The 23616-nt window shown below is 46.3% G+C and overlaps 1 protein-coding gene across 1 annotated transcript in view; it reads left to right on the top strand.

Moving 5' to 3' along the window:
• Positions 1-62: 62 nt before the first annotated feature.
• Positions 63-23616, top strand: part of LOC147629051 (calcium-dependent protein kinase 20-like) — a 29241-nt gene continuing 5687 nt past the window's right edge. Inside the window, exons 1-7 of the mRNA XM_086812276.1 lie at positions 63-819; positions 946-1069; positions 1153-1296; positions 1831-1983; positions 2081-2196; positions 2746-2916; positions 11685-11915. Coding sequence (XP_086668402.1) covers positions 322-819; positions 946-1069; positions 1153-1296; positions 1831-1983; positions 2081-2196; positions 2746-2916; positions 11685-11915 — 1437 coding nt within the window. The 5' untranslated portion in view covers positions 63-321. The remainder of the gene's footprint in view (positions 820-945; positions 1070-1152; positions 1297-1830; positions 1984-2080; positions 2197-2745; positions 2917-11684; positions 11916-23616) is intronic.

Below are 23616 nucleotides of genomic sequence, written 5' to 3'. Positions count from 1 at the left end.
TACATCACGTGCCGTGAACTGGCTGAGCACGTGTAAAGGGTGAGTCGTGACTTTGGAGTTTCAAAAGCTGGAGCCTCGCCCCTTACCTCTTTTTGCTAGTTCTACTGATGAACCCTTCTCTGCCCTAACCTTGCTCTCACCAAACCCTAACCCTAATTTTTCCTGCAGGTCTTCCACTCCTTATAGTTCTTTTCCATAGCTTGCGCAGGGGGCCCTGCTGAGATTTTCTCTGAGAATCCAAGCTCCTTCAGCCAGATACATTTGGCCTGGAGGCAGATGTGGAGCTTCTGAGCAGGGTTTCCAGCTCAATTTTGATGCACCATGGGTAACTGCTGTAGCTCCGGAGTAGGGCCCAAGCCGAAGAAGAAAAGCCCTAGTTCTTTCAGCAGAAGCAGTGATCATGACGCTAACAGTGTGCCTAGGGTCATCCTTCTCACAAAGCTAGCCGCCAGAGGCGAACAGAGCATAAATGACAAGTACAATCTAGGTAAAGAGCTTGGCCGTGGTGAATTTGGTATCACCTACCTCTGTACAGAAAAGGAAAGTCAGGATGCCCTTGCCTGCAAATCCATCTCCAAGTTCAAGCTCAAGACGTCCATAGACCTTGAAGATGTCCGGCGTGAGGTTGACATTATGAGGCATTTGCCTAACCATCCCAACATCGTCTCCCTTGAGGGCGTGTATGAGGACGACGATGCTGTACACTTGGTCATGGAGCTCTGCGAAGGCGGCGAACTGTTCGACCGCATAGTTGCCAGAGGGCACTACAGTGAGCGTGCCGCGGCTGTGGTCACCCGTACCATTGTAGAAGTTGTTCAGGTGTTTAGCATTTCTTTCTTCTGTGTTTCTCCTCTTATGTACATTTTCAACAGAAACATTGTTCGAAGTCTTGTATTGTGCAACCCCTCCCTATGTGAGATTCTGACTCTCTTTTTCTCTTTCCAGCTTTGCCACAAGCATGGAGTCATACACAGAGATCTCAAACCAGAGAATTTTTTGTTTGCCAACAAAAAGGAGAACTCACCTTTGAAAGCCATAGATTTTGGGCTTTCAGTTTTCTTCAAGCCTGGTAGGCTGTTTTTCACGTCTACCAAGCTGGATTGTCTGTTCATCACGGCATCTGCTTCCTCATTGTTTATGCTGTTAATGCAGGGGAAAAGTTTTCCGAAATTGTAGGGAGTCCATATTACATGGCTCCTGAGGTGCTGAAGCGGAACTATGGTCCAGAGGTAGATGTATGGAGTGCAGGTGTTATTCTATACATTCTTCTATGTGGGGTACCTCCTTTTTGGGCAGGTAGTAGTTCCATCTATCAACATGCTTCTACAGCTCAACTGCTCTATATTTACCATTTAATTGCACACTTAGGCATCTCAGTTGTGAGTGAGTGTGTAAGGTTTTTTTTCATTTGTCACATTTTTGTGTTTGCGAATATATATATATCCCCGTTCACAACACAACACATACCCACGTCGCAAAGTCTGATGGCATCGAACCTGGGTCCTCGATGGCATCGAACCTGGGTCCTCGTAATGGCACCCAACTCGTCTACGTGCTAGTGGGCCCTCTTGTCACATTTTTAAGGGCCCTTACACATAAAACTTGATGTCAGAAGATCTGAGGGGGTGGTCGCTACTCATAGACGAGCAATCGAACCTGGCCACAGTTTGCTTGTTTGCAATTTGAGGATCTGTAGCGTGCTTATAAATGCACGCTGCATGCTTTTTAGTTGCCTGCTAGGATTAAGCTGCATACATGAAGTCAACGAACTTAACCCTCGTCTCCTTATGCCACTATGCTTATGATGGTCAAAACAAAAACCGTTTGCAGAGACCGAGCAAGCAGTTGCCCAGGCTATTCTACGAGGTGCTTTGGATCTAAAAAGGGACCCTTGGCCAATGATTTCTGAAAATGCAAAGTCACTGGTTCGTCAAATGCTGGAGCCAGATCCAAGGAGACGTCTAACTGCGCAACAGGTTCTTGGTATGCCATATATTCTCTAAATGCTTAACTTGTGTTCTCTTGAAAGTTTGGGTCTTTGCTGTTTTTGATCTAAGGCAGGTGCCTGCAAATCATGCAGATCATCCATGGCTTCAGAATACCAAAAAAGCCCCTGACATTCCACTTGGTGACGTAGTGCGTTCCAGGCTGAAGCAGTTTTCGGCCATGAACAAGCTGAAGAAGAAGGCATTGCGTGTAAGAATATTGTTTTGGGGCCTTCTTTTGGTACCCACTTCTAAGATAAGTTTAGGGCTAGAGCTGAAACTGGTCTAGGTGGCCTCCTCCTCCCCCTTTCCTTTTTGGGCCCAATCTTACCCTTGCGCCACAGCCAATTTTCTGGCCACACCTGCTTGCAAGCAGCCTGCAGTTTCTACAAGAGGCTGTTTGCCCTTTTGGTGGGATATTGAGCTGTCTGGATCCCACGCACTTGCTGGAGGGTGGAGCATTGATTTCTAATAATGAATCCCTTACTGAAGATAAATGTTGCTGTGCAACACAAATTTTTCTTGTATGGACTCGATGAGAGTGGTGTGCAAGCATTGCCTCTCCAACCTAGCTAGATATGCATATATCCTAGTCAATCTTACTTATTGTCGCCTGAAATTCAGTGTTATTTAACTTCCCGTCATATAACTGCTTGAATATTTACGTCTTATGTGAGTGGTTCCATGCCCAGCGATTGCCTTTTTGATTCTTTTGTGCGCCATCATATGGGATACCAATGATTTATCTGTCTTTGCACAGGTTATTGCTGAACAGGTGTTATGTGGTGAAGAGGTGGAGGGTATCAAAGATATGTTCGATATGATGGACACTAACAAGACTGGATTCCTTACTTTTGAACAACTGAAAGTAGGGCTTCAGAAAATCGATCCTCAGCTTGCCGAATCTGAGGTTCAACAGCTTATGGAAGCAGTAAGCTTTATATTTTTTGTCTATAAGTGATGGGTCTGAGCATCGTTTTACACTGTTTTGAGTGGGTAGTTTTTAGTAGCATGTGCTGACCACGAGGTCAATTAACACCATCATAAAATACTTCTCTATTATGGTATTCACCTTTAAGCTTTCTTCCATGGATTGAGCATGTGATTTTTCCCAGCACTCTCCATTTGGCATAACCACCTCTACATGCACACAAGAGGACAATGTGTTTGGACCAAAGCTTGGATGCATGTGTGACATGCATCTTGAAGGTGTTGTGCCTCTTCTTAGTGATACCAACTTTTAACTGCAACATAGTGCCCACTTAAAGGTTCACACAAGTGCCAGCTAGCTAGCCGTGCAATAATATTAAGCATGAAAAAATATACAAAAGGGAGATTTCAAACCAAACAAGGGGGAAAACTCAACCAATTAGGTGCCTTGTGCTGCCAACAAGGTCCCATATGAGTGGCACTGAAAATTATGCCATGATTCCACTCTCTCATAAACTGGTTGTGCTTTCTCTCCACGCTGCACAGCCCTCAAAGATCCCTGGATTTTGGCCCAAGTGGCCATGAGGGTGTGGATGATATCACTCCGAATCCTGCGAACACATTGTGTATCGTAAACCAAAATGCCCTCAATGGCCTCAACGCATGAAGCCTTCCAAATGTGCTAGGTTGCAATGTTAGCAATAATCTTCCATGCAGTGTCCACCCTTTGTGTAGGTGGGACGTATCCTGACTCCAACAAATCCTGAAGACTGCACCACCGAGCATCTCCTTGACTGATCATAATGACGAGATCCTTGTTGTTCCCCTCATACCTGAGCTGTGGGCCCGATTGTGTCAACCTAATGATAGCACCAAAAGAAATGTAAGAATCCCTCCTCATCCTTCTAAAGAGATATGCTATCACAGTCCAAGTCCTTAGTGCTTCCGTGCACCTCCCATAAGCAATGGTAGATTGTCTCTGAAGCTTTTGCACATCTCGAGCATGCTGCACAAACAACTAAATCCACTAGTTGGTGGCAAGACCACCAAGTAGAGAAAGCCACCATGTGGTACATCACCTCTTGCTAGGCCTTCTTGCATTGGTCAAGTTCAACGGTTGATCTGCAACTTTCTTTGGGCTGGTAGGATGGGAGGCCTACCCAGGCCAAGGTGGCTTGGAGAGTGATCATTTAGCCGTGACACAGGGGGAGGGGGGGGGGCTTGGGCATCATCGGCCCCTCTATTCAGAGCCGGGCCCTTTTGGGCAAGTTGATAGTTCGAGACCTTCTTTTGAGTGGCGAGCCTTGGAAGGACTTTCTCCTTGCTAGGATTTCCGCCCACACCCCGGTTTTGGGAGGCCCTTGGCCCCAGAGTACGAGATGGATTTTCACGGAGTTGTGGGCTTGTGGCTTGAGCCCTTCATTTGAGGATAGATTTGCAGCTAGCCTCTTGTGCGCTTGGGATCACCTGATACTTTCACACCTACTTCTCGTATGGCCACAGTTAGATGTGTAGTTGCATTGGCTGCCCATCATGGATGAATGTGCATCAGTTGGACATAAAATCAACTTTTCTCAATGGGGTTTGCAAGAAGAAGTGTATGTAAATCAGCCCATTGGTTTTGTGATGCATGGTGAAGGAAACAAAGTATGCAAGCTTCGAAAAGCACTTTATGGTCTCAAACAAGCTCCTTGAGCTTGGTATGAGAAGATACATACTTATTTGACCGTGCAGGGATTTCGCAATAGTCCAACGGAGAGCATCCTCTATGTGAAAGAGGATCATGGCACTTTGATTGTGCTCATTCTTTATGTGGATGACATGCTGCTAACTAGGAATGACATGAATAAAATTTTAGCATTCAAAGCTGAATTGCAAACGTCATTTGAGATGACAGATTTGGGATTGTTGCATTATTATTTGGGCATACAATTTGTGGAGACAGATGTGGGGATTTATGTACACCAATCAAAGTACATTCAAAAGCTGCTGCACAAATTTGGGTTTCAAGATTATAAGCCAATCTCTACTCTGATGGAGCCAGGGTTGAAATTGAGCATGTATGATGTTGGAGAGCCTTTTGATATGAGTGTTTACAGCCAAGCAGTGGGTTATCTCATATACTTATGCAACACACGCCTGGATATTCAGTTTGGGGTTTCCCAGTGTACCAAATTTATGCACAGCCCAGGTACAAAGCATTGGCAAGCAGTGAAATGGATCTTCGGCTATCTTCAGGGCTCCCTGGATCTTGCGTTATTATATCCCAAGGGGGGTAGCTTGCAGTTACATGCTTACAGTGATTCCGATTGGGTTGGTGACTATGATACACGACAATCCACCAGTGGGAATTGTTTCTTTTTGGGACATTCATAGCCCACTGTTGCCACATCTACTTGTGAGGCTGAGTACAGGGCATCTTTTACAGCCACAGTAGACTGTGTATGGCTGAAGAGATTGACGACTGATCTTCATGAGTGTCAGCAGATACCCACCACCATACTCACTAACAGTCAGAGTGCTATAGCCGTGGCACGAAACCCAATATTTCATCCATGTACTAAGCACATAGAGATTCATTATCACTATGTCAGGGAGAGGATTCATGCAAGGGAGATCTCATTATCTTATTGCTCTACACAGGACAATGTTGCAGATCTGTTCACGAAGGCGTTGTCTCGAAAGAAGTTGGAAGCTTTCCACAAAGCTTTAGGCTTACTCTCCTATAGAGAGTAATCTGCTCAGTTTACGAAGGCGGTCTCAAAAGAAGTTTGAAGCTTTCCACAAAGCTTTAGGCTTACTCTCCTACAGAGAGTAATCGGCTTAGACCTTGTACAGGTTTACATTGCCACTACAGGGGGGACTTATTGGCATATATGCTATGAGTTATGCCACATCTGAACATGGGCAAACCAAGGGCACTTTTCTCCCTTTGGGTTTTTCCCCTTGGATATTAGGTGTGAAAGGACACCACACTTATTATGTATTTTGATATTGTGGAGTCAACTCTCTCGCTCTGCACTTTTGTATCCTGTCTTCCTTGAGCATCAATCACCATCTCTCTCACTCTCTTCAGAGTGCTTGTTGTGCTGTGTGTCTCTGTTCTCTGTGCAACCTTGACCCAACACAAATCAACATCAACTTTAAAATCCTCATGTGAGATCATAGCAACGATGTCCCAAGAAATGTCTAAAGACCAACCCCAAAGTTGGAATGTGTGCAAGATGCTGGCTACAAAGATGTGTGCAGCATCCTTTGTTCTTGAGGATGTGGTAGTATATGAGCTAGAGCTTGTACAGAATCATAGGACGACTTCGGTACAAGCTCTAGGAGCCATTAATGTAAGAGTACTAGTGTAATGCAAGTGTGAGGAGAGATAGATGGCAAGGTTCTTGATCACAAGATGCCGCAACAAATGCTCCTTTTATAGGGCAAGGAGGGTGCTGGTCGGCCAGTTAGTCCATTGCCTTGCACCTATTGGGGTGGCAATAGGGGAACGTTGAGCTCATTGAGGTGTGGGAACTCTGGGGTCTAGGCCTCGTGGGGTGCCCGGGAATAGGGGGTGGTGCGCTCTCACTTGTATGACTACAAGGGCATGCTCTCATGAGGTTGTTGGCAAATGAAGCAATAGCTTGGCAAGCCGTCGTACTCTTTGGGGAGGTGAGGGAAGCATATTGTCATGCGAAGCCTGTCGCTCCTGCCTGTGGATATGAATCCAAGGAGAAACCGTGTTTCCATAGTGCGAGTAAACCCAGGAGCATTGCCAGTGAGCTCAATGACAATGTTCTGACAATGTCTTCTTCGCGAGGGTGGGATAGAGGTAAACTCTGCCAAATGTATCGATTGTCGAGAAACTAGATGTCCATGATACCATCGGGTTTGAGAAAATACATGTGGTCTATACAAGAGAACACTCACAAGCAGTAGGATCTTTCATAGCACAAAACTTTAAATCTCGAATTGCACAATAAGAGAGATAGAGAAGAACACTGTATTATTGAATTGATACAATAGATGGCAAATCCCCACATCCGTGTGCTCATGTGAAGGGAGCTTTGTGACCTTGCCTAATTGACGCCCCAATGCCTGTAGCACGTGATACTCTTTGGGGAGGCGAGGGAAGCATATTGTCACTGGAGGCCTATCAAACCTGCCCGTGGATCTGAATCCAAGGAGAACCCGTGTTTCCATAGTGCGAAGTAAACCTAGGAGCATTGCCAATGAACTCAACAACAATGTTCTAACTATTCGAGGTAAACTCTGCCAGATGTATCGAAGTAAACCTAGGAGCATTGCCAGTGAGCTCAATGACAATGTTGTAACAATGTCTTCTTCATGGGGGTGAGATAGGGGTAAACTCTGCCCGGATGTACCGATTACCGAGAAAGTAGAACCGGGTGTAAGAGAATACAATGTGCGGTGTATACAAGAGAACACTCACAAGAAGTAGGATCTTTCACATCACAAAGCTTTAAAACTCAAATTGCATCGTATATGTGGGGTAGCCCTGACATGACCGCAAAGGTTTGGGGTCATAGTTGGTGCCACCGTCCGTGGTGTAGGCTCAGCCCATAAAGACGTACTAGGACTTGTGTAGGAGTTTCTCCACCTCCCATGGCCATCGAGGCTCATCTTGGGCCCCATTTGAGCCTTGCAATGTCAGGACACGGTGTCCAAGAGTAAAGTCTACCTACTCCATGTGTGGACTGTGTGAGGTAATGCTCCAATGTAGCATGTAGCCTATTTGGTAGTGTGCCAAATCTAATGTAAGCCATCTCTAAACCATCCGGCCTCATAGTCCCCCTTGTGCTTCACCAAGGGTGGTCGGCTCTTGAATCTTGACTCCTAAATCTTGAGTACCTCTATCATAAGAGAAAAATTCACAAGATTCTCTCGACCCTTGTTTTTCTTCTCTACGCTTCTGGATCTGCGAACATCTTGAGGCCCATTCTTGATGGTTGGAGGTTCTGCCCCATCCAAAAGTTGCTTGTACCACTTAGGGAATGGCTCACCTTTTTGTGGTACATCATGCTCTTGTTCTTCAAAATCCATGTCCATAGGAAATGGGGCGGTGCTTTGTTGCATGATGAAGAAGAAGGAAGCTCCTCCTCCATCTGACGTGGTTGTTACTGGAATACCACATCACGGCTCACCATGATCTTCTTTACTTGAGGGTCATAGAGCCGATATCCCTTCGACTCCATGCTGTAACCCAAGAAGGTGCATTTCTGGCTTTTGGAATCCAATTTGGTTCTCTGAGCATCTGGAACATGCACATAACATTCACACCCAAAAACTCTCAAGTGTGCAACTAAAGGTTTCTTACTCGAGTAGGCCTGTAATGGCAATCATCCCTTTGACGGCCTTCGTTGCACTCCTTTTAAGAATGTACACTGTCGTGTGAACTGCTTCAGCTCAAAAAGATTTACGTAGATTCCTGCCATAATGCATAATTCTTGCCATCTCAACAATAGCATGATTCTTGCACTCTGCAACGCCATTTTGTTGTGGAGTGTGAGCAATGGTGAGTTGTTGCTTTATGCCTCTTTCTTTGTTGAAATCCAAGAATTCATCAGACATGAATTCTCCTCCTTGGTCTACTCTAAACTGCTTCAATTTTGTTCCTGTCTCAGCTTCAACCAATGCAAGCCATTCCTTAAACTTTCCAAAAGCTTGTGACTTTTCCTTAGGAAAATACACCCAAATGTTCCCAATGTAATCATATATCAATGTGAAAAAATAGGAAGAACCTCCAAGTGCAATTGTACTCATCTTTCCACAAAGAGTAGTGTGGATGAGTTGAAGAGGAGCCTTGGCCCTAAAACTTGCCTCTTGTGAAAAGGGTGTCCGGTGTTGCTTACCCGTCATGTAAGCTTCACATACATCTAGACTATCAGAAATTGGTGGCAAATGTTAAACTAGCTTACCTTTGTGCATCTTTGAAAGCGTTTGCATGCTAAGATGCCCATATCTCTCATGCAAGCTTCACATACATCGGGACTGTCAAAAATTGGTGGCAAATGCTCAACTAGCTTACCTTTCCTCTCATGCCAAAGTTTGCTACTAAAGTCGGTCTGCAAATGTCGAAAGCTCATACAAGTTGAGTTGCGGTGTTGAAAGTGCCCTCTTAAAATGCCCTACTCTCTTGGGCCTTAAGAGTGAGTTCATTGGACTTATCCAAGAGAGAGTTGGGTTTGGCGATGCCCTCTTGAATTGACGTACTCTCTTGGGCCTTAAGAGTTCCTTCATTGGAATTATCCATGCTCTTCTGCTGCTGCTGATGTGTTTGTGGCTGGAGACTTTCCTAGTCTCCAAGGTTGTTGTCACATGAACCGCCTCTGAGAGACTTGGGGGGTGGTGAGCATGAACAAACATTTGCAAGGATGCCTTCAAGCCATGCCCAAACATGCCAACCTACTCTGTCAGCTTAATGGGCTAATGGAGCATGAGCAAAAGCTTACGAAAGTAAGCTAGGTAATGGGTTACCTGTTTGCCCTGACGCTGAGAGAAGTTCTCCCTTTGTTTCCAGAACCCAGGCTGGAGGTCTATAGAAGTGTATTCCTTCAAGATCGCTTAATGACAATCATCCGAAGTGTAAACAGCATGGTGGTTGAGGTAGTCATCTCACCAAAGAAGTGCACCTCTTGTCAATGCTGTCTACATGAGACGAAGTAGTAATATGTCTGAAACACTTGTTGTAATGAGGATGGCTGACATCTCCCTAGTCAAGTCCGCTTCGTCATCCATCTGCTTATTGGGATTTAGTAGCTTCAACAGATGGGACCGTTCCTCACATGGGTGAGTCAAACGCTTGGGTCCCAGAACTGCTGCAACGACGGAGGAGGGATGAGGAAGAGCTGGAACTTGGGGGAGAGGATTTCAAAATGGGAACTTCTGGTGATGATGTGCCCATCTGAATGTTGACTTGCTCAATTGGTGACTCATGCCGGCTCACATAGCAACTTGATCAGCAGCTTGGGAGCAATGTTTGGAGTGCCACTGCTCCACCAGTTCGTCTTGGTCTTCATCTGTGCTCTCAAGTACTATTGTATGTTTACTATATTTTGAGCAAATTCTCTATGTGCAAGTCTGGTCAAAATGACTCGAAGCTGAGAACTGAGAGAAACAACCTAACAACCAATTTTTCTGCCGAACCCAAGTTGCAGAGAACCTTCATGTGGATGCAAACGCTGGCTGCTTTAGGAAAGAGGGCGAAACTTGCTAATTTGTATCACATGGGGCTGCTGACGCTGAGGAGAGGCAAGAATGAGGGGGCTTGGCTGCTCTTTATATGGATGTAGGGGCCCCTCTTTGATGGTCGTATGGTTGTGAGCAGGTCGGCCTGCATGAGCAGCTTGTTTTGCTCCCCAAAAAAGGTCCGCTTTAATCATATTTCGCCACCTGCTTGCTGGTGGGTCCAGATCCAGCTGCCCAGCGTCTGCTTGTTCTGCCCATGCCAGCCTCTCGCTGCTGCTGTCAGTCCTAGGCTGCCTGTCTCGGATAGAGGCTGCCTTCTTGTGGGGATATTGGCCACCTGGCGACCCAGAGGTGTGTCACAACTCCTGTGGTTTTCGAATCTTCCAATCATCCATCCTGAAATCAACTTTCAAAAATCAAGAGAACGCTGTTCAACTACTCTCTGCACAATCATCCATCCTGAAATCAACTTTCAAAAATCAAGAGAACGCTGTTCAACTACTCTGCACATACACATTTAGCAACATATACAATACCCATCTGCTGAAGCTACTAAAGCTCCTCAAGACGGGATTCAGAAAGTATGTGATGCTAGATACACTGTAATTAAAAGGCTCTGATTTGTCGAGTGAGAAAAGTGGTACATGGGGGCAGTTCTTTGTTCTGAAACCGGTTTCAGTAGACAGGGCAGAAAACTTGAATTGGAGATGCACGAGCTGATACAAGGATATTGCTGGGTACAGGCTACCAGGAGCTCAAATTAGAGTGCATCCATAAAATCCATAGCCATCCACAGTCAATTTAATCCATGCAATGTCCATGTCAGAAAACAAGTCATGCGTAGGTGCGTAGACCTAGACAATAGGCAGATGTCACATGCATCACCCATTGAGTGCTATGTCGACACACTGTCACAGCCTCATGAAAATTGCTTTCTAATACTCAGCCTCATCTTTATACGTGCTTATTGAAAACTAATGTTCGCAAGGATAAAATTGAAAACAATGCCGTTCCTTGTTAAATTTTCTTCTTCTTCTTCTTCTTTCTAAAAAAGAAAAGGGTATTCTATTAAGTATGAATAGACCATACAAAATCACGGCTAGAAGCCAGAACAAAAGATCCTCATTCTACAAGGTGTGGCGATCTCAACAATGTGGGGCACAAAGGTGCCAAGAGAGTCATGTGGTGGTCGATGAGAAAAAGATCCCTTGATCCCACACCCTTGTGAAAACAGTGCACTTTGCTTGCACAGATCTGAATGGTCCCTGTATAAGAAGAGCCCAAGTGGCCATAAGAGAGAATATCTTCCTGTAGAGTATGATTGTCGTATATCTGAATGCCCTCTATGAATGTACTCTATGACTATGACTCTAGAAGACATGTTCAGCTCTAACATGGACAAATCTTGGCTTATGTATGTGAGAGGTGAGGGAAAGGTCAAACTACATCCTGTTTGGGTGGCTTTTCATATTTAAACATCAGGTGGTTCTTACTTTTCATGTTTGAAACTTTGTAGTTTTGATTTGTCAAGCCTTAAATCATCTCCATCTATGGCTATCTATGATTTTGCAGGCAGATGCAGATGGGAATGGGAAACTTGATTATGGTGAATTTATGGCAGTTACGATCCATCTACAGAGGATGGATAACGATGAGCACTTGCACAAAGCCTTTGGTTATTTTGATTTGGACGGTGATGAGTTTATTGATTTTATTGAGCTCAAACAGACATTGGGTGACGACTTGGGTCTTGATGACACAGATATGATTGATGCTATCATGAAAGAAGTGGACTTGGATAAGGTAAGAGCTATTTAATACATTTTGTTCATTGTTTAAAAGACCATCCTAGAAAGGGGAAAATTCTATATGTTCAATATTCAGTTCTTTCACAAACAAAGAGCAGCATTTCTACCTTCAATTAAAACCCTTAATCTTGATGTGAGGTTTTTGGTAGTGAAATTTTGAAACCTTTTTCTTTCAGCCATTTTGGAAACCGTTTCAGGTAACATTGGTGGTGTTAAGTAGGCAGTCTCTTTTTGTTGGTAGTGTAACCCACAACCTGAGAACCTAGATCCTATTTATGCTTAAGAGCTCCATGTTGTAAAAACAAGGATTGTTTTTGGACCAAACAATTCCACTAGAGTAATAAGGACGAATGGCGATGTTGATGAAAAGGGAGAGAAGAGAGAACAAAGGTCAAAGAGGTAGAGAGTATTTGCACGATTCAATCATAGTAACATGGGACGGGGATTTCTGGGAACGGGGACGGGGAACGGCATACAAAATATGCAATTTTAAGTAAGCAGAAACTTAACAATACTGAAACAAAGTCACATTACACTTCTAAAGCATCAATATTAAGTCATACTAGCAAAAAAATGGGTGTTACAAAAAAGGAGATCGGACACCCAAGTGCCAAAGGCTAAAGCAAAAGACAAGGGCAAAGGCCTAGGCCCTAACCACGTAAGTGGCATACAAAAAAGAGACTATCACTAGAGTAGTACAAATGTCAAAACGCATCAAGGGGCATGTGAAGTGCTGGCCTCATGATCATGGGTCCCTGCAATGCCTGCAGGCTCCATAGAGATGTCCTCCACTTTCTCTTCCAACTCCTCATCATCCCGAGACATCTCCCACTCAGTAAATGCATCAGCCTTTGCAGTTGCAAAGCATTCGCAAGTTTGCACTCACAAAGACTAGATCATTTGCCCGTTCCACCCCAAGACGGTTCCTCTTCTTTGATGCAATGTGACTGTATGAGCTCCAAAGTTGCTCTAGGCAAGAGGAACTCACTGCGTGGTTGAGAATGCGGATGGCTAGATGCTGATGCTCAGGTCCATCCGAACCAAAATCTTCCCACCACAAAGCAGCCCCAATTTTGAAGCAATCATCTTTGTGCATTCATGTCTCCATAAGAGCCCTGAAAGCTCCTATACCTAGACAATTGGTCACAGATCTTCCGCCTAACATTTGGGTCAGGCACAAGTCGAGTCAAGACAAGTCTCCATAGCTTGCTCACCTCTGTGTCACTTTCTTGCCCTTTACCCTGAAACTCAGGGTCCACCACATAGGCTTCTGCATGCAAAGGAGAGGAGTAGGAGTTCCACCTACGCACACATAGGGCATGGATCTCCTCATACCTATCCTCATTTGGCTCCAAATTCCTCAGCTTCTCTATCATGCTGTCCATAGCCTCATAGACCTTGCCGATGCATGGCTTCAAATCAGCCACAAGCCTCATTAAGTGGACAATAGGTTGAACCATAGCATCAATGCGCTTCACTTTTTTTCCCAAAAATCAGGGCTCTCTACTTTTTCCTTGCATAGAGCTCCTGTCTCAGTGGAAGCCAATGGTGAAGAAGTGAACTCATCACTAATGAACAACTGTCTCAATGCACCAATGCACCACTACACTCTTTCAATTGGTGGAGCATCAAGAAGTTGTAGGCAAACCTCGTATTTGAGTATTTGAGGAGCTGACGGCTGGATTTTTTGGAGAATTCATGGCGTAGGAACTGATGGTTTGTGACAAATGTCACTATTTGGCTGCCCACTTGGATGATAGGCGAGATCCATGGCAAGTCCCCAATATCCTTAAAGAGATTATTTAAGCAATATGCCATGCAAAATGACACGGTGATGTTGGGGTACATGCTCTCGATGATCGCTCGGGCTGCCCTGTTTGAAGCCTCGCCATCAGCAACAAAGCCCACAACTAGGTCTAGGCCAATGATCTCTATGCCACTAGCCCACTCTGCTGCTAGCACATCAGCACTCTTCTCGGTCCGAGAAGAATCATGTGAGGCGATGAAGTACATCTCACCGCGGGAATATGTGACAAGGCCATGGATGGACCTCTTCCGCGTATCACTCCATCCATCGGCTATCAGGGACACTCCATTCCTTGCCCATTGTTGCTTCGTGTTTTCTGTTGCTTGCTCCACAAGCCTCTTCTCCTTCTCTAGCAATGTGGTGCGCAAAGACTCCGATGATGGGGGCGTATAGTTTGGATCATACTCCCCTATCTTCTTCACCATGACCTTGAAGTAGTCCGATCTATCCACAAAATGAAAAATTTAATAACCGATCAACTTCAAAGTTCAAAGTTCAAGTAAGAGGAACATTGTAAAATGATAGATCTTAAGCTAGACATCTTAATTCTTGATTACTTGGCAGCATCGAAAGCAATTTGGTCGTAAAAGAAGAAGCGGGCTATGGTTGTATCCACCTCTTCCTTCTTCTTGGGGTCCCAACTACCCTCACGAGTACTTTGCCGGCGTGAGTGTGTGGATGTGGTCGGCATGGAGAAGGATGGTGTTGGGACCTGTTCTTGGGGGGCGGGTGATGCGGCTGCGGGTGCCGATGAAATGGATGCACATGGGGATGCTGATGTGGATGCCGAACCTTGGGATGGCCTCGCTAGTGTTGCGGGATCCACGGCCACATGCGGCACACTCCTCCTTGAAAGCAAGGCCTCATGTGCGGCAACGCGTTCAAGAAGCCTCCTTCTCGTCTCCGGTGTGACCCGATCACAAAATCAGACCTCATGACTGGGCTCATGTAAGACGTGAGCTCTCAGTTTATCCGCCCCACCCGTTCGCCTATATGGACATAGCTTGCATGACCATGGGTGAGAGCCTCCTCCACTTCTGGGATGATCGGAGTTGACCTCTTCCCACCAAGACCAACCTTCGGTCCTCTTCCTCTATTCATATTGGCGCCACCGGAACGAGGTGCGGGGGATGGTCGCAATGAAGATACCATGGAGGCAAGTGCCAAGGAGGCTTGAGCAGCGGAGGTGAGTGTAGGAGAGGCTAAAGCAAGAGGTGAGTGTGTGTGTGTGTGTGCGTGCTTGCCAATGGAGAGGCTAAAGCAAGAGGTGAAAGGAGGAGAGAGAGAGAGAGAGTGTAGGAGAGCAAGAGGTGAGTGTGTGTGTGTGTGCGGCGTGCGCTTGCCAATGGAGAGGCTAGAGCAAGAGGTGAGTGTAGGAGAGCAACAAGACTACAAGTGACAGCTTGAAATTACAACTTACCCAATGCCACTTGAGGAGAGCTTGAGCCTTGCCCAATGCCCACTTGAGTCTTGAGCCTTGAGGAGTGTTGAGCCAATGAGCTTCCCACTTGAGCCTTGAAAGTTGAGGAGCCTTGAGCCTTGCTTAAGGAGTGTTGAAACTTGAGAGCTTGAGCCTTGAGCAAATGCCAAGGTTGAAGCTTTTGAAGGAGACTCAAGCGACGAGAGGCAAGAGCTAAGAGCAAGTGCCAAGGAGGTGTGTCTTGAAGCCTTCTTATAGCATGGGGGCTCTAAGCTCTTCTTATAGCCATGGGCCAAGTGGGGAGGGGCTGCTCAACGGCTAGCTGCCCAACGGCTACACGGCGTCCTTGAAATGCTGTCCTGCTGTTACACCTCGGACTCGCACGTCCCCATCTCGTCTTTGTTCCAGTCCGTTATGGAACGACGTTCCCCCGTCCTAGGGGTCTGTCCCCCCCGTCCCCTGTGACTATGGATTCAGTGCTCAAGATTTGATCGATATGTTCTTACACCAAGTACATATAGGTTTACAACCTTATCTTTTGACCCAAACAAATCACTCACACACACACACACGACGCATGTCACACTTAGCTTATCTAGATATAAGGGAGTGTTCACACACACACACACACACACACACACACACACACACACACACACACACACACGACTCATACACGAGACAGACATAGGCACACGAGGCTCTGAATGGCCAACAAACCCCCTTCTAGAGTGAAAGTGGTGAGACCCAATACACAAAGGAAGTAGCTATCTCCTAACTCCATCGCATGCTGCAAGGGAGTGATCTAGCCATGCGCACCTCCCGTGCCATACTAGCCCTCCAACCAACAAGTGACCGAAGCAGCAAGACTAGCTCTTCGTCACCACCCTCGCTCCTAATAGGGATAACATGGATTCTCGAAGCTTTTATAAGTGAAGGCACAACCACCTTGTCTTCATCCTCGGGTTCACATTTAAGGCTAGCAAGTTGTTGCTTATTGATCCAAACTTGGCATGATGATCACATAACTCTTCATTTTCATTCATTTTAAAATCATAAAACTTGAGTTAGTGATTTTGTTACCAAAGATTTTGCCCAGATTTGCTTGGCTGTTGACTTTTCGCCACACTTTTTGTTTGTCTCGAGCAATATCTCTTAGATCTTCGTCATGTCCACAGCTTGTCTCCCATACTCTCTCTCTCTCGCATAAACAGGAGCTGCATCTTGGTTTGCCAGGTAGGAAACTTTGCGCCAGAAAATCTGTCGATTGTTGTTGCGAGTGATAATGCTATGATGTTCAAGTAGCGGCAGCGCAAAGGCTCGTGATGATGGCCTAGAGGGAAGGGTATTGCAGGTATCTCTGAGAGTGGGAGGTGTCAGGCTTGAGAGAGCAGCTGTGGTAGACCTTGACATGTGGCAAGTGATACCATTTGACATGGAGTTGACGGCAGAAAGCACAGGTGTAGCACGTGCGAAGAGCAGGCGGGAGAAGCAGCAGCATGAAGAACAGGGAGAAGAGGCAAGTGGGCGAGCGGGTGAAGAGCAAGTGGGCACGGGTCATGGCAGCACGTTGAGAAGGCAGGAGTAGGTGAGTGTCGGCGAAAAGGACATGGTCATGGGCTGCCAAGGCGGGATGGCCACAAAGAACAGTGGTGTGCGGGGCGGAGGGGCGTCACAGGCCTCAAAAACGGCATGGTCCAGGCAAGGCCCTTGGGCGCCTATAGCACCGCCCAGCACTTGGGCAGCTCAGTTGCCCCCCCCCCCCCCCCCCCCCCCCCCCCCCCCCCCCCCCCGGGCGGCTCCCGCAGCCCGGTCTGTCCAACTGACTGAGCAGCTTGCTCAGATCGCCTCGCCGGCATGCTATCATGAGCTCCTCCCATTGGGTGGCAGAAACGGGCGGCGGCAGAACAGTGGGCAGCGGACGCTCGAGCTGAAGGCATACATACGGTGGCGCTGAGGTCAGTCAGACAGTTGGCTCTGATACCAATTGATGAAAATGGTGAGCCATGGAAGAGAAGAGAGAGAACAAAGGTCAAAGAGGGAGAGAGTATTTGTTAAACATCATCTCCTTGTTGCTGGCTTCATGTTTGGTGTCCTATTTTAGCCTCTAGGGCTGACCATGTTATCTTGAGGGGCTGGTCACCCCTCACTTCTTTTACCCGTATTTTATCCCCATTTTATGGAGTCTTAGGGCACTTTTTCCTAGTCGTGGAGGATCTTTTCCCTAGTCGGCTGCCTTCATGTTGGCATATATATAGCTGGCTTGCCTCCCTCATTCTTCATTGCTTGCTTAGCATTGTTTGCTGTAGTCCCTCACATACAAGGTTTTCTCTCCTCTTGCTTGGGACATGTATTCCTTTGGATGATGATATTGAGAGCAAGTTCTCACCTATGTTTCCTCTCTCTCTCTCTCTCTCTCTCTCATGTGTTTCCACTTTCCCTTCTTCCGCTGCACATTCTATCATGGTATTAGAGCGCCGGTTATCTACAGTGTTGGATGCTCCCTCCTCTCCCTCCTGGCTGTGTTTTTTTGCGGATGGACAGATCTGCATTTTTTTCTCTCGGGTTGCTGCTAGTCGGCTGGCTTCTTCCGGGCATTTTTCTCTGCAGCCCGTGGTCATCCATATCAGGTTTTGACCTTCTGAGAACCCCCCTTCACCTGTTGGTTGCATTGTTTTCAGGGCAGCAACACCTAGTTTGCTGCGTTTTCTTCTACTTGAGTTTCCTCAAGCAGTTTTGCAGCGTTCTCTTCAGCATCTACCCCCCCAACCCCCCGTTGTGCTGGCCGCCTGTTTTGTGCAGGATAGCAACAATATTTGCTGCGTTTTTTCTCCTATAGAGGGTTTTCTGATGCTGTTTGCTGATCTGGGACTTGATGGTACCATATATCTTTTGCTTTTCCAGATTCAGCCCTATCTACTGCCCAAATACCTCTACGTTTTCAGATTTGCAGCCATGGTTGCTGCATTTTTCTGAACAGATCTTGCTGGTAGCTCTACCTTCACTTGGGCTTCTTCCGTGGGACCCAAAGATATCTTCTATTCAGTGTTTTCCCTCATATGAGGTGTGGACACTGGTTGGCCTGAATTTTCAGGTTTGTAGCCTCTTGTTTGGTTGCGTTTCCTTCTCCAATGGACACAAATCACTTGCATAGGGGGTTTCTTGTTTGGATTGTGGCTTTGGAGGCAGTTTGGTACTTGAGGAGGATACTGAATTTCTGTTTTCAGTCAGCGTTTTGCTGATTTTGGAGCATCTATACTTGTGTTTTGTTCCTGGCCTTCACAGTTCCGGTTTCTTAATGTTCTTGCCTTTGTTGGCGGCGGAGTGCTGTTTTTTGGTGGACAGCAGTGTTTTGGCTGCGTTTTGCTTCCCAAAGGAGTTTTCTACACTCAGAGGGGGCCCATCTCTAGCTACTTCACTCGAGGATCAGTTCTCGGGAGCTGTTTTGTATTTGTGGAGACTTTCTTATGTGACAGGAGTTTACAGATTTTGGAGGATAGTAGTGATCTTTTCAGAGATCCTGAGAATATTTTATTTTGTCTGAGCCTGTGTTCTTTGCAGTGTTTGTAGAGAAAGGAGGGTGTTTTTCCTGTCAGGTGTGATCCTTTCACATGGATCACTTGTTTGCTGTTGATTCTTGGATCTTGTTGTTAGAAGTCATCTCCTGTCTTAATCAGACACCAGGGCCTCTGTTGTGGGTGTGCCCGCCCCGTATAGGTGTTTTATCATTTTTCCTCACTCCCCGTATTTTTTTTCCATTTTTTCCTTGGTGTGGGTGGATGCCACATGCTGGCAGGAGCCTCTGATGCTGGCCGACTCCACTCATGTGTTCCTGAAGAGTGGCCGACTTGATCAGAGGAGGTCGTGGTGTTTTTCTGCTGGCCGATTGGCTTTGCCTAGTCGTGGAGGGCTGGTGGCACTTCATGCGCTGGCCGACTGCATCCATGGGGCCATATAAATAGGCCCCATGATCCTCACTTTGTACTCATTCAGTTTTTCTCGGGATCTTGTGTATAGAGAAGAGTTTACACGCCTATCTCTCTGTCTTTCTTATGCTGTCTATTTTCTGCACTCTACTTGCTCTTGTGGTCTCAAGTTTGGTTATCATTTTCGCTATGTATTTTGACATGGTATCATAGTCCTGGGCTCTTGATAGATCTTAGGAGTTTTCTGAGCAAGAGGGGGATAGTTAAGTTGCTGATTGGTGGACTGTTTTGGACTGTTCGGGAAGAGAAGTTGCAAGAGGAAGGCGGGCTTAAGTGTTGGACAGCCACTTGCAGGTTTAGTTTTTTTTTCCCACCCACACACCCTTTTTCAGTTACATCCCCGCGATGGCAGATTTGTTAGAGATGACTGAGAAGCACGTGAAAATCCCGACTCTCCCCACGTTCCCAGTGGACCGTCAGTGTTGGACGGGAACAATTACGGCATCTGGAAGGTTATGATGGAGTCTGTGCTAGAGTCATATGACCTTGCTGATTTCATCGTCATCGGGGTTCCACGGCCGGAAGCAGAGGAAGAGGAGTTACTGTCGATGAAGAAGGACCGAGAGGCACAGGCACAGCTGTGGGATCGTGTCAATGCCAGGGTCCGGTCATTTATTTTCCTCAATTGCACACCACAAGTAATCAATCACGTAAAGCACATGACGCTGGCTAGAGGCATATGGCAGCACTTGGCTTCTCTTTATAACAGGGTATCACCCATGAAGAGGATCTCCTTGGAAGTGCAGATGCGGGTTATGAACCCTGTAAAGTCATCGACGATGCGGGAGCACATTAACAAGCTGCAGGCCCTTCAACAGGAAGACCTCCAGGCTGGGAAGGAGATATCATCTGAAGACATGGCCATTACTTTGCTGTCCCACTTGCCTGCTCAGTATTCTGCTTTCTACTCCTCTTTGATTTACGAGTGGCAGGCTCAGCACCATTACCTGGGAGGAGCTTGTGCCAATGGTCTTGGACCAGGAGGAACGTTTCACGAACCCTCCTCACAGCGGAGGTTCGGAGGCCTTAACTGGCCAACGGGCGAAAGGCCGGAATAACAAAAAGGGCAAAGGGAAGGCTTCACCGGAGAAGTCTTCTGAGAAGAAGCCCGACTCAAAAGAGAGAAGCTGAAGGCCGAACGATCCTGCAATGATTGTGGCGAGAAAGGCCACTATTGGGGAAGTGTCCTAAGCGGACTGGGAAGAGTGCTGATTCTTCAGCCACAGCTGCAAAGACTCCTGCATTTGTGCACTTCATTGTCTTCGAGCGAGGAGGCAGTTGGCTTCACCGCGAAGGATACCCGGGAGTGGATTCTTGACAGTGGTGCTTTCAGGCACATGACTCCATCCCGTGACTTCTTTTTGGATGTGAAATGGCAGGCAGGTCGCATTTTTTTGGCGACAACTCCACTATTCCGATACACAGTGAGGGCCGGATGGAGATTATTCCCGACGGCAAGGGGGGCAAGAATGCTTCCCGTGTTCTTTATGTCCCTGCTCTGGGTTTTCATCTTCTGTCAGTGCATGAAGTATGCAAGACTAGCTTTCGGGTGGAATTTGAGGAGCATTCAGTTGCTCTACGGGACTGTGAGACTGAAGAGGTTGTTTGGGAAGGCGGTGTGGAGAAAGGTATCTACAAGCTCTCTGCACTCTCCTCGTTGACAGGTTCTCAGGTCGGAGATTTGTGGCACTTTCGTTTTGGCCACTTAAATGTGGATGCATTGCAGCGAGCTTTCCGAGACCAGATGGTGGTTGGCTTGCCAGATGTTGGCAGTAGGCAAGGACGTTGCAGTTCTTGCATACGTGGTAAGCAGCACAGGGAATCCTTTCCGAAGCAAGCTTCCAGGCACACAATAAATGTCACATGCTACATGCATTTATGTTTTGCGTCATGTAAATGTACTTCTTATTGTTGTTGTTTTCATCATCATTAAGTTGAGCAACTTCATAGGGTGACATCTTTTATTATTGTTAAGTTGGCATCCTTGTGGTATGTGAGCATACATATCATCATATACGTTATACATACACTAGGATTGGTTTCTTATACATCCATCACTTGACTATCTCAATGTGCCCATTAGGAGACTTGGATAGAAATTTCCTTTTTGATGTTTCATTTCCCCTTTTATTTACACATGCCAAGGTTATGTTGTGTCATAATGTGAGATGATTACTTCTTTCAATAAAGTGGTCCACTTCCATTTGCTTCTAGGTAAAGGCATAAAAGCTAAGGGTTATTTACATTCTCATTTTTTCTTTTGAAAGTTCCCTTGAATAAAACACCTTGAATCAAACATTTTTCTCTTTTGTAGACTTGGACATATAATATGCTAAACAAAGTTGTGTATAATGGTCGTCGCTTATCTAAGGTATCCAAATCATACCAAACAAAGCTATGTACTCATACCCAAATTACACTCATTCTAGAAACTCACAATGTATAGTCTCCTTAGTATCTTGGAAGTAGATGCTTGATTAGCTAAGTGAATCCTAATAGATATATCTTTAGAAGTCTCTATTTCATGTTGCTTGTTGATGACTGTACCAGATTCATGTGGGTCTACTTTCTTTCACAGAAGGACCAAGCTTTTGCACGGTTCAAGGATTGGCACGTGATGGTGGAGAAAGAGTCTGGATTGCTGGTAAAGACTCTCAGGGCTGACAAAGGAGGTGAATTCTCCTCGACTGTATTTCTCAGATTTTGTGCAGACCATGGCATCAAGAGGGAATTGGCCAATACAGGATCGCCTTTGGAGAATGGAGTTGTAGAACACAAGAACAGGACTGTGGTGGAGATGGCGAGGACCATGCTGGAGCATCTGGGGAGAGGCTGTGGCAATGGCTGTCCATACCCTCAACCGATCTTTGACGACTTCAGTACCTAACATGACTCCGTTTGAGGCATACTTTGGCAGGAAACGTGATGTCTCGCACTTCCGTGTTTTTGGGAGTGATGCGTATGTTCATATTCTGAAGAAGCAGAGAGGGAAGCTTGACTCCAAGTCCCGCAAGGTTATATTTGTGGGATATAATTCTCTTTCCAAGGGATACAGATTGTATGATCCAGACAGGAATGAGATTGTTGTCAGCCAAGATGTGGTCTTTGATGAGCATGTTCCAGTATTCACTGTCGAGGAGCCGCCACTTCTTGGAGATCTAGAGGACTCTGATGATGATTCCCAGACCATTGCTCCAGTTGATCACCCTCAGTCTCAACACAGGAGGTTGAGCCCGCAGTTGGAGTAGAGCCCCCGCAACAGCAGGAGGCTCCACGATCTGTTCGAGTACCCAGGTGGTTGTTGGACACCCTTCGGGAGTTAGGTGTCACGGAGTTACCCTCCGAGTGGACCACAGAGGACGGCCCTCGAAGATCACATAGAGTTCGAGACAAAAGCAATACAGCGGAGCTTCTTTAGGTAAACTATGCTCTGATGTCTCGTATTATGCGGGACAAGGAGCCCACTTCTGTCAAGGAAGCCCTTTCACAGGATACTTGGAGGAAAGCCATGCAGGTGGAACTTGATGCCATCGAGAAGAACAACACATGGGAGTTGGTACCGAGGCCATCGAAACGGTCAGTCATTGGTATCAAATGGGTCTTTAAGACCAAATATGCGTCAGATGGGTCGGTGGACAAACACAAAGCCAGACTTGTGGCTAAAGGTTATGCTCTGCGGCCAGGCATTGACTATGAGGATACCTTTGCACCGACAGCACGGATGTCCACGATTCGGACCGTTCTTGCCCTTGCTTCTTCTCAGAGGTGGCCTGTGTATCAAATGGATGTAAAATCTGCGTTCCTTAATGGTGACCTGTAGGAGGAGGTGTATGTTGAGCAGCCTCCAGGCTTTGTTGTTCCAGGATCAGAAGGAAAGGTCTATAGGTTATGTAAGGCCTTGTATGGTCTTAAGCAGGCTCCCAGGGCTTGGAATTAGAAGATTGATTCCTTCTTTGTTCGGACTGGATTTCAGGGATCGGTTGCAGATCCTAACTTGTATCTCTTTCGGAAATGCGGCATGGTTACGATTATCATCCTTTATGTGGATAATCTCATTCTCACTGGCGGTCATGTGGAGCACATTGGTGTGACGAAGGCTGCCTTGTCAAAGGAGTTTGAGATGACCGACTTAGGCTTACTCCACTTCTTTTTGGGATTGGAGATCTGGCAGACCCAGAGGGGGTTTTTTGTCTCTCAAAAGCGGTATGTTCATGAGTTGCTTGAGGCCTTTGGGATGGAGAACTGCAAGCCTATAACTTCGCTGATGGACCCAAACACAAAGTTAACTGTTAATGATCCTTGTGAGCGAGTTGATGCCTCGCAATACCGGAAGTTGGTTGGTTCATTGATCTGGTTGCTGAACACCAGATTGGACTTGAGCTTCTCCGTGGGGCTGTTGAGCTCTTTTATGCAGACACCATTGAAGTCTCATTGGGACACAGGATTGCGGATCTTGCAGTATATGTAGAGTACGAAGGATCTA

The sequence above is a fragment of the Cibotium barometz genome, chromosome 18, assembly GCF_041138505.1.
Source record: "Cibotium barometz isolate CiBa-2024 chromosome 18, ASM4113850v1, whole genome shotgun sequence".
Taxonomy (NCBI): Eukaryota; Viridiplantae; Streptophyta; class Polypodiopsida; order Cyatheales; family Cibotiaceae; genus Cibotium; species Cibotium barometz.
Note: the sequence above shows the minus strand (reverse complement) of the source record. Positions and strands in the feature narration are given on the sequence as shown.